Genomic DNA, 12,074 nt, shown 5'->3' on the forward strand with positions numbered 1-12,074 from the left:
ACACACACACACACACACACACACACACACAGACACACACACACACACACACACACACACACACACACACACACACACACACACACACACACACACACACACACACACATACAACTTTCATGTTTTACACACTTCTGTTTTTTGTCTTTCTGTCTCTCTCTCTCTCTCTCTCTCTCTCTCTCTCTCTCTCCCTCTCTCTCTCTCTCTCTCTCTCTCTCTCTCTATCTATCTCTCTCTCTCTCTCTCTCTCTCTCTCTCTCTATCTATCTCTCTCTTTCCCCTTCTCTCTCTCTCCCTCTCTCTCTCTCTCTCTCCCTCTCTCTCTCTCTCTCTCTCTCTCTATCTATCTCTCTCTTTCCCCTTCTCTCTCTCTCCCTCTCTCTCTCTCTCTCTCTCTCTCTCTCTATCTATCTCTCTCTTTCCCCTTCTCTCTCTCTCCCTCTCTCTCTCTCTCTTCCCTTCTCTCTCTCTCTCTCTCTCTCTCTCTTTCCAGTTCTTCCCTCGATCTCTCTCCTCCAGAAGTCTCCCTCCTCTCCAGTCACCTGCCATGCTACAGGCTTCTACCCGGACAGAGTCATGTTGTTCTGGACCAGAGACGAAGAGGAGCTTCAGGACCTTCAGGATAAGGGAGAGATCCTCCCCAACCACGATGGAACCTTCCAAACGAGCGTCCGGCTGAACGTTTCATCAGTCAAAGCTGAAGACTGGGGGAAGTACGAGTGTGTGTTTCAGATCTCTGGTGTCAAGGAGGACATCATCACCAAACTGGACCCAGCAGTGATCAAGACCAACAACCCGGGTAAGAGCTTATGGTGGAGGAGAGACACATATAGTTTACTTCTGTCAAACTGTCATGTCACATGGTTAAACTAAGTCTGACCGGCATAGAAATATATGCTGTGAGTTTCAGGTTAAAATTGTTAAGATATTAAGACAAGTTAGGCTTAGATCAGATTTAAACTCATTCCAGGATCATTGTTCAGATCATGTGACCCTGACAGGGTATCTGCATTATTTAAAAGCATGAAAAACTCTAAAAAAAAAAAAAAAAGATTTAAACTCAAAGACTTGGAAAGTATTAAAATGTCCTAAATGCAGTATGTTTTTTCACCATGCAGTGACTGTCTGTCCACCCTTACCACTGATACAGAATAAGGCTAATAGTATTATGTTGTTTTTTCTCATTGGGTCTACTTCATTAACTTTGCTTATAAACTTTGATAACATTTAATTTCCTGTTGTCCTTTTCCTGACACTGTCCCTTTATAGCTTCACAACTGTCTTTATGTGCAGTTAGAAAAAGGCTGTCTTGACAGCTTTGTTTCTCTATTTTGGTTTTTAAATGGGTCTAAAATTCACTGTATTAAAGATGTCTTCTGAACCTGCAGATACCTTCATAATCATAACAGCTAAACTAATACAGATGAGATGATACTGTAATACAGTAACTCAGCTGTACCTCAGGTCCATCTTCATAGACAGCAGCAAACCAACATCAGATTCATCATGTACAGGCCCTTTCTTTGATTTTATTTATTTATTTATTTATTTATTTATTTATTTATTTATTTATTTATTTATTTATTTATCTATCTACTGTATTTATTTATTTATTTATCTTCTCATCAGTCCCTGCTGATGTGACCATCTCCATCATTGCTGTGGTGGCTGTTCTTGCTGTCATCATCATCATTGCTGCCATTGGATTCACACTTTACAAAAGAAGAAAGGTGAGGAACTCTAAAGGATTTTTTGACATTTACATTTTAGGCGTTAAGTTGATGCTGTTATACAGAGTGGCTTACTGTACACTGAGTGTTATACAGAGTGACTTACTGTACACTGAGTGTTACACAGAGTGACTTACTGTACACTGAGTGTTATACAGAGTGACTTACTATACACTGAGTGTTATACAGAGTGTCTTACTGTACACTGAGTGTTACACAGAGTGGCTTACTGTACACTGAGTGTTACACAGAGTGACTTACTGTACACTGAGTGTTATACAGAGTGGCTTACTGTACACTGAGTGTTATACAGAGTGGCTTACTGTACACTGAGTGTTATACAGAGTGACTTACTGTACACTGAGTGTTACACAGAGTGACTTACTGTACACTGAGTGTTATACAGAGTGACTTACTGTACACTGAGTGTTATACAGAGTGACTTACTGTACACTGAGTGTTATACAGAGTGTCTTACTGTACACTGAGTGTTACACAGAGTGTCTTACTGTACACTGAGTGTTATACAGAGTGTCTTACTGTACACTGAGTGTTATACAGAGTGACTTACTGTACACTGAGTGTTATACAGAGTGGCTTACTGTACACTGAGTGTTATACAGAGTGTCTTACTGTACACTGAGTGTTATACAGAGTGACTTACTGTACACTGAGTGTTATACAGAGTGACTTACTGTACACTGAGTGTTATACAGAGTGTCTTACTGTACACTGAGTGTTATACAGAGTGTCTTACTGTACACTGAGTGTTATACAGAGTGACTTACTGTACACTGAGTGTTATACAGAGTGTCTTACTGTACACTGAGTGTTATACAGAGTGTCTTACTGTACACTGAGTGTTATACAGAGTGACTTACTGTACACTGAGTGTTATACAGAGTGTCTTACTGTACACTGAGTGTTATACAGAGTGGCTTACTGTACACTTAAGCAATATATCACGAGAGCAAGTGTGTTGTGGTGAATATATCCCCCTGATCAGTTGTTATCCCACGAGGCCGCAGGCCGAGTGGGATAACAACTGAGCAGGGGGATATATTCCACAACACACGCTGCTAGAGTGCTATATTGCTTTTATAAAAGGGTTCCAAGTATAATAATATAATAATAATAACACTATAAGTCCGACTGGCATGGTATTCTGAGAGTCAGTTGAAACACTACTGTAAGGCGGGACCTCTAGCAAGAAGATAGACCTGCGGGTGATTTGATTGGATCGTTCTGGAGACTGAAGTTGACATTGGCCAATCCTGGCGCTTGGCTGAGAGCAAAGCCCGACCAGGGGCCGGTTGCACCAATGGCGGCGATTGAGCCAGAAAGACAGTCTGAATGAAATTGAATGTAACGTTCCCAATTCTATGTATTAACTTCTAAAAAACTAACGGCAACATTTTGGAAGGCTAAGCCACACAACTAGTTAGTTATAATCTAACGTCGTGCTTTGAAAGACAGCGAACTGGCGGTGTTACGACGAACACGGCTCAGTTGACCGCAGTTACGACGATGACGGTCAAAAAGGTCTCCGCGAAGATCTCTGTTACAGGCAGTTAAGGTTGGTGCAACCGGCCCCAGAGCCGTATGCCGACAGCAAGTAACGTACTTTTAGTAAGAGAGTTGCGCCATCATGCGTCCATAATGACTCATTGTACAAAGACTTGAAGGACTAGTGACCCTCCATACAGCAGATCAGGAGAAAGCTGTTTGGCTCGAGCGCAGTGCTGCCATTTAGTAAGAGAGTTGCCATGGTAACCAATAACCCATGGCCATGGGTTGTTGAACTCGGTTACTGGAATTATACAATGGCTGTGAACCAATCAGATTGCTTGATTTGAGGTACCCATTTTATAATGAGTGTTATACAGAGTGACTTACTGTACACTGAGTGTTACACAGAGTGGCTCACTGTACACTGAGTGTTATACAGAGTGTCTTACTGTACACTGAGTGTTACACAGAGTGTCTTACTGTACACTGAGTGTTACACAGAGTGTCCTACTGTACACTGAGTGTTATACAGAGTGACTTACTGTACACTGAGTGTTATACAGAGTGACTTACTGTACACTGAGTGTTATACAGAGTGTCTTACTGTACACTGAGTGTTATACAGAGTGACTTACTGTACACTGAGTGTTATACAGAGTGACTTACTGTACACTGAGTGTTATACAGAGTGTCTTACTGTACACTGAGTGTTACACAGAGTGTCTTACTGTACACTGAGTGTTATACAGAGTGTCTTACTGTACACTGAGTGTTATACAGAGTGTCTTACTGTACACTGAGTGTTACACAGAGTGTCTTACTGTACACTGAGTGTTACACAGAGTGACTTACTGTACACTGAGTGTTATACAGAGTGACTTACTGTACACTGAGTGTTACACAGAGTGACTTACTGTACACTGAGTGTTATACAGAGTGACTTACTGTACACTGAGTGTTATACAGAGTGACTTACTGTACACTGAGTGTTACACAGAGTGACTTACTGTACACTGAGTGTTATACAGAGTGACTTACTGTACACTGAGTGTTATACAGAGTGACTTACTGTACACTTAAGCAATATATCACGAGAAGTGTGTTGTGGTGAATATATCCCGCTGATCAGTTGTTATCCCACGAGGCCGCAGGCCGAGTGGGATAACAGCTTATCAGCGGGATATATTCCACAACACACGCTGCTCGAGTGCTATATTGCTTTTATAAAACGGTTTCCAAGTATAATAATATAATAATAATAATACTATAAGTCCGACTGGCATGGTATTCTGAGAGTCAGTTGAAACACTACTGTAAGGCGGGACCTCTAGCAAGAAGATAGACGTGCGGGTGATTTGATTGGATCGTTCTGGAGACTGAAGTCGACATTGGCCAATCCTGGCGCTGTACGGGGTACACATGTACATTTTGTCAATTTAAAAGAGAACTCTGCAAGTCAAGAAAGTCACAGTTTGTCCTGAAACTGAAACGTAAGGTTTAGTTTTGTCAATCGAGTACATCTCTGGTGTCTCACAACACGTCACACCATCAACAACATGGAGTGTTGGGAGAGACGTCACTCATGTGACTGGTTGTGCATCATCTTTCTGATTTATAACTTCTAGTGTCACAGTTTTACCACAAACTGTGACTTTCTTGACTTGCAAAGTTATCTTTTACATTGGCAAACATGATACCCCCGTGGCACAATTCAAACGGGATAAAAAAAAACGTCTCTCTCTGTTCACCACCATTCATATTTCTTCAGATGCTGGTGCACAGAGAAAGTCAGGAAGTGACGTTCACTTTGGCTCTCTATAATTGGGGAGAAAACAGGGTAAATATGGGGGGATCTGTCATTTACAACTGTGACAACTTGAGTCATTTTGTCTTTTCTCTTTATTTCAGCCAAAAACCCTCCATCTTGTAAGTAGAATGTGTTTTTACTTGATGTTCATCTGATGTGACTTGCACTCTTCTTATACATCAGTGATAGCTTGGCTACCTCGCTGCATTTTATATCTACAGTTGAGAAAGCTTTCTAGGTATTGATATTATGCAAATTAACTTTTCAGGACTTCTTCCTCCAACATTGTCTGTTTATAAAGAAAAGTGATGATAGTGTGTTTCTGATCTTCAGCTTCAGCTTCTGAAATCGGCTCTGAGCTCTCTCAGAAACTCAATCCAGAAGCCTGATTGCCAAACGGATGAAGTTACACACAGTAAGTGATGTTCTATGTGCAGACAAAGAGGTGATATGTGCACTATTCACATCTGAACTGAACAAAGTTGACTTACATTTGATCCAAGGGAACATTAGTTGGATGTTATAATTTTATCAATTCACTGCAAGTCAGAAGGACAGATGTAGATTCATTCAATCTTTATTTAAACTCGAAAATTCATTGAGGACGAGACTCATTTGCAATAATGTTGAGTATGACACATAAAAAACAAACATAGGTGGGATGACAACAACACATCAAGAGGCATAAAGAATAAACAAAGACAGATGCACGCTTCTCCATAATCTAGGCCTGATAAAACTCATTAAAAACTTTGACTTTACACAGCAGATTACACCTGCTCTAGTCATCAGCCTATCACAACACAGCAGATTACACCTGCTCTAGTCATCAGCCTATCATAACACAGCAGATTACACCTGCTCTAGTCATCAGCCTATCACAACACAGCAGATTACACCTGCTCTAGTCATCAGCCTATCATAACACAGCAGATTACACCTGCTCTAGTCATCAGCCTATCATAACACAGCAAATTACACCTGCTCTAGTCATCAGCCTATCACAACACAGCAGATTACACCTGCTCTAGTTATCAGCCTATCATAACACAGCAGATTACACCTGCTCTAGTCATCAGCCTATCACAACACAGCAGATTACACCTGCTCTAGTCATCAGCCTATCATAACACAGCAGATTACACCTGCTCTACTCATCAGCCTATCATAACACAGCAAATTACACCTGCTCTAGTCATCAGCCTATCATAACACAGCAGATTACACCTGCTCTAGTCATCAGCCTATCATAACACAGCAGATTACCCCTGCTCTATTCATCAGCCTATCATAACACAGCAGATTACACCTGCTCTAGTCATCAGCCTATCATAACACAGCAGATTACACCTGCTCTAGTCATCAGCCTATCATAACACAGCAGATTACCCCTGCTCTAGTCATCAGCCTATCAGAACACAGCAGATTACACCTGCTCTAGTCATCAGCCTATCAGAACACTTTAAGCTTGTTGAAGCAAAAGATACCCACCAATGACATGGAGGGCGAAATCAGTGGTATGTTTCATTTTTCATTAAGAGAAAGCACTGCTGATATTGATATAGTTGTAAATGAGTATTGTATCCGTTTCAAATTTTAAGTATTGATACTTATCGATACTATCGATACCTGTTGCAAATGAGTATTGTATCCGTTTAACATTTTTAGTATTGAATTTATCGATACTATCGATACTTTTGACAACCCTAAGGTGTATACAGTCAATCAAAACAACTGCAGATTATGGAGGTGAAATGGTATTTTAGATATTATGACATCATCACTGATGTCATCAGTGTGTGTGTCTGTCTCTTGTGTGTGTGTATGTGTATGTGCGTGTGAGTGTGTGTGCTCGCACACACGTGTGTGTGTGTGTGTGTGTGTGTGTGTGTGTGTGTGTGTGTGTGTCGTGTTACTGAAGTATTTTATACGCTATCTCATTGTTATTTCTGTCTCTTTAGGGATCAATTGCGCACTGGAGCCAGAAGGGGCGCTGTCACTTTCACCCTTCCATCTTTAAACTGGGAATAAGTGGGTTATTAATCATTCATGAATCATTGGGAAGTTTCAGATGACAAAAAAGTTCAGTAATCCAGTGCACATACAGACAAACAACAGGAGCATCATACATAGTTAAATAGCTGATTACTGATTGGGTTTTAAGACACCAAATTAAAATGAAAAAGCATTTCCTTCATAAAAAATAAATGGAGAATGGAAACCCTCCTAAAACATTTAAACAGGGGTGTCAAACATGCGGCCGAGGGGCCAGAACCGGTCCACCAGAGGGTCCAATCTGGCCCACAGGATGCACTGAGAAGTCCTTCAATCCAATGTGATGCACTTGTGAAGGCTAAGAGTTACCAGGTTTCAGGAGCAAGTTAAAGATCTAGTCATGCTTTCTGTATTAATCACTAAATGGTTTTAAATGATATTATGTTAAACTATTTTCAGTACCCTTGGCCTTGAATATAGAGAATTGCAGAGTTGCCATCAATTGTAATGCACAATTACAGACAGTAGATTAGATCATTTGTTTGATGGTAGCTGAGATATAACCCTATGTGAAAACATGTTCTTAAAATGTACCTGTAATTCTTTACACTAAAAGAAACAGGGATTTATCATATATATATTTTTAGGTTTTTATGCATTGATTTTCTTTGTTTGACCCACTTGTGACCAAATTGGGTCGCATGTGGCCCATCAACTAAAATGAGTTTGACACTGGTCAAATACGTTAGAGCTATTGAGGTTTTTAACACCTCTGATCACTAAAGAGCAACTTTTTGCTGATGGAAAATCTGCTTTTAGTAAATTTTGGCAATAAATTTACGGGGAGGAATGTTAGACACATGGTTTGATTGGGTTTTGATTTCTAGGTTTGAACATTCATTTGACACAAAACTATTGTTATTGTTGTAGTTATAAACATAGGGCCCTATCGTCGTACGGCGCTATCGTCTGCGCACCTCTTATGCTATCTTCCCTGCGTCTTAAGCTATGGAATACGCACAAAGACAGGTGTAGGTTAAGGCGTGGCCCAGGCGTGTCCGTGCGCCTCTTAGCCTATCATCTGCCTCCCGCAAGTGTCATTTTGCGCTCTGGCGAAGATACCATCGCCATGTTCCGAGCGTAAACAGAGGTTTGGGCGTTGGCCGTGCCAAAATAGGCGTTCCAGCGCAACGTGTTAAAAAAGGGCCTTGGGTGCTCTCAATTTTAACACCACCTAATAGCAGGTCTTAGCACACACAAAAATCCACTACGCCTGAGCACTATGAGGCACACACAGTATTCTCCACGAAGTGCAGGAAATCCTCGCTTGGATGCATTAGGCATGGCATGGATGTTACTCTCTCTCCAACACCTCGCACGCGCACACAGTCTTCCCTCCTCAGAAGGCCATGTTGATTTTCAACTATAGCCTACATTGCAGAAAAAACACACCTTGATTTAAAAATGAGAATTTGTTTGTCATGGTTTTATTAGGCTACATAATTCCCGATCATACAGGTCTGTGGTCTGAGGTAACAGTAGATTGCTTTTGAGAAAGTTGTGCCGGCCAGTAGGCTATACAGTAGTCTCTCCCCAGACTCAAATATTACGTTGAATTGCTGTGCTCCGCATACTACATAAGTGAGTCTGTGCCAGTTAACAGCCACTGCTGGTTTTGAAGGCGGGTTGAAATTGAATGAGTGACAGGTCGTAGCACCGATGAGAGAGCGGTTCGAAAAATGGGCTGCGCCTCTCTGATCGCAGTCGTTACTGTAAAGTTGTGCCGGCCAGTAGGCTATACAGTAACCTCTTTCCCTGCAATTGCACCATGCAACAATAGCTTAACCCGAGTGGACAATTCTGATATAATTCTGGTATAGGCTATTGAAATAGGCTAGAATTAAAATCTCACGCACCCCTACCCTATTAAAGAAACAAATATTTTTAAATGTGTATGTTATAGCCTATATGAACGAAATGACTAATTACAGTAAGCGCACGCTTTGGGACATGGGGATATTCACTTTGGTGTGTTTCAAATGGATCGTTCCATCAGCACCAATTTTCATTCGTTTCTAATGGTTTATCTGAATCTGAACTGGTTCATCCTCCAATTCTCTCCCTCTCTCTCCCCTCTCTCGTTCTCTCCCCTCTCTCTCTCTCCCCATCTCTCTTTTCTCTCTCTCGCCCTCTCTCTCTCTCTCTCTCTTTCTCCCCCTCTCTCGCTGTCCCCATCTCTCTTTTCTCTCTCTCCCCCTATCTCTCTCTCTCTCTCTCTCTCTCTCTCTCTCTCTCTCTCTGACTGTGTCTTTTAAGGGGAGTGGACTGGACATGATCTCACACTTGTGAAAACTGTTTTGAGCATAAACACGCCTATATGGAGGTTTGCACCGAGATGACGCGAAGCTCCGCGGGCCGACACGCCCACAATAGGGCTTTGTGCAGCGTTATTCCAGCGCAAAACAGCAGCTGGCGCAAAATTACCGCCTTTGTGACCATAAAGTGTGATTTTATTGGAAAGGTTTTGCCTGGAATTATGCCATGCAGGAATTTCAAGTTGATAATACAAACACACGCACGCACGCACGCACGCACAAGCACACTGCGGCACACACACACACACACACACACACACACACACACACACACACACACACACACACACACACACACACACACACAGCCTACACACACACAAACACAGACACACACACACGCACACACTGCTTATTTGGCCAAAAGGATGTCAGTGTGAGATTTATATTTCCAGTTATGTAGATATTTTGTTTTTTATGCAAAGTGTGGTAAAATATACAGCTCTTGTTGAATTGTATTCTCCCATGCAATTTTTATTTTATTTGTATATTTGATGTTTTGCTGAATTCCAGCAAAATGATCTGTCATTTTAAACATTTTGACCTGCCTTAATTTAAAGTAGGATGTGATGTGAGAGTTTTTCTCTTTAGATACTGTACTGTACATACTGAATATACATGCTTAATAAGTTATGTTGTGATTTTACTGTAGGCTAGATTCATTTAGGGATGTGGTATTTTGGCTCTTTGTAGAGTTTCTGAACATGTAGAGGATGATTCAGGACGCTCACAACATGTTCTGGTTTGGATTACTGAAATGAATCTCCAATTAAATTGCACTGCTGATGCATTCCTTTTGTACCGCTGTTTGGCTTTTCAATAAAGTCCCAATAGACCAAAAGTCTGGTTTGTTTGTTTGTTTGTTTATCCCAAGTATCATTTTCCTTATATATGTGAGACTATAATGTGAATGTTGCGGCAGGAGAACCCACTGTTGCTACTGAGACTTACATGTCATGAATGTGTTTCTGACATGTCGGTGTTTGACTGTAAAGACTGAATGACAACAAAGGGTAAACTGTCAAACACCATTGATTCATTTTTTAACTTAAAGTTCTGTTACTTCTACACCTTGAATGACAGCAGATTGAGATGGTCATAGACCGGTCCAGTTACTCACTGAGGGGGAAATCTTCAGGTTACAACCACAAACTAAATCAAATACACATCATTTATATATTTACCTGTTTAACAGATTAACTGTCCACCTCATATGCTAATATCACTGGTCATTTACTGTAACCTGCAGCCTTTTCATTTAAATGTGTATTTTATCCATACATATTATGATGTGTGTCTTGTTGTAATCACATTTTAGTCAGGAAAATACAGTCTTGAATTTGCACAAGTAGGCTATCACAAGTTAGTCCAACAGTTCTGACCCAGGACCAATAACTAGCACATCAGATGTACAGACCTGACAGACTCGGCAGGTCTCAGATCAGCTTACATCAGGCCCAGGTCGGTCCTCTGGTTTTCCTCTGAGAAGAACCTGTCTCGCTGAATCCTACCTGGCAACCGATGACATCACTATGTCAGATGTTGCGCTAGTGTTTATTGTTTAAGATGATGCCTCTCAGATAATTTCTCAAATTCCCTCACTCCACCAGGTCCTTTATGATGATTTGTATTTAACAATAATGTATAATGTGCTGTAAGTTAAATATTATTATATTATTACAATGTACATTTCTCACTATGTTCCCCTACTTTAAAATCCTTGTGGTTGTAGTATCCCCCCCCCCCCCCCCCACAGACACACATATCAGTCTTTAGACAGCTTTTAGGGATTTTGAGACAACTGTCCTCTATTTGAAAGAACTGAATATAAAACTCAACTGTTTATTGTAGTTCTGTCTACTTTTAATTGAGGCAATTAAGTAACTTCAAAAGCCCCCCCCCTTCCAAAGAAAGTGCTACAACATTTGTTGTACTGCATTGTAATAACATGTTTATTAACCAATGGGAAGTGTTGGAAGTACATGATAACACTGTGTTATTACTGTGTTAATACAGCTAGCTGCATGCTGCCCAAAGTTCTCACCATGTTCTCATATTGCTGACAAAGTGTTATTGTGATCCTGTCATTCATTCAGAGGTTATAAGGCCTAAATGTAAAGTGTGACACAAAATAGAGCCAGACTAGACAGACGTATGAGGGTGAAGCTGACTGACTTGTTTCTCTGGGGAAAACCTGTGGTGCCGAGTTCTGCCTGGAAACAGATGACATCACAGCTGTTGTTGCCTTTACAGTTCATTTCATATCCTGTTTTGTGTTCTATTGTTTTATTCATAATTTTTTCACTGCCACAAATTTCTTGAAAACTATAGAACTATAGTACTATAGTAGTAATAACTATAGTACTATAGTAGTAATTTATATGTATTTATATATATTTATATATATAGTAATTTATATACAGTAATATTATGTATAGTATGTACAAATACAAAAGCACTATATATTTAATTTGAGTGGAGAGTGAAACCTCTGATCAGAACAGTCCATATAACATGTCACTTTCTCATTTTACATGATGTGGGACACTGTGGAAACCCCCTGAAAAACCTCTTGGGGGCCCCTGAACCACACTTTGGAACCACTGGCTTATACACAATATAAGAATATTAAAACAGTTTCTTGAGGATTCAGGTGAA

General features: G+C 40.6%; 1 protein-coding gene and 1 long non-coding RNA gene across 2 annotated transcripts; both read left to right on the top strand.

Annotated features, from left to right (window-relative positions):
- Positions 1–493: 493 nt before the first annotated feature.
- LOC310771084 (class I histocompatibility antigen, F10 alpha chain-like) lies at positions 494–1,782 on the top strand (the record flags this gene model as incomplete). Its single annotated transcript, XM_083663758.1, has 3 exons — positions 494–799; positions 1,630–1,730; positions 1,771–1,782. Coding segments are annotated over 3 exons (419 nt in total), but the record flags the coding sequence as incomplete, so codon positions are not given.
- Positions 1,783–5,145: 3,363 nt separating this feature from the next.
- LOC310771085 lies at positions 5,146–10,251 on the top strand. The gene is made up of 3 exons (XR_014552382.1): positions 5,146–5,165; positions 5,380–5,461; positions 7,008–10,251. It is a non-coding gene; the product is annotated as an uncharacterized lncRNA (long non-coding RNA).
- The last annotated feature ends 1,823 nt before the right edge of the window (positions 10,252–12,074 follow it).

This window comes from Poromitra crassiceps (genome assembly GCF_964638095.1).
Source record: "Poromitra crassiceps genome assembly, contig: HAP1_SCAFFOLD_347, whole genome shotgun sequence".
NCBI classification, from domain to species: Eukaryota; Metazoa; Chordata; class Actinopteri; order Beryciformes; family Melamphaidae; genus Poromitra; species Poromitra crassiceps.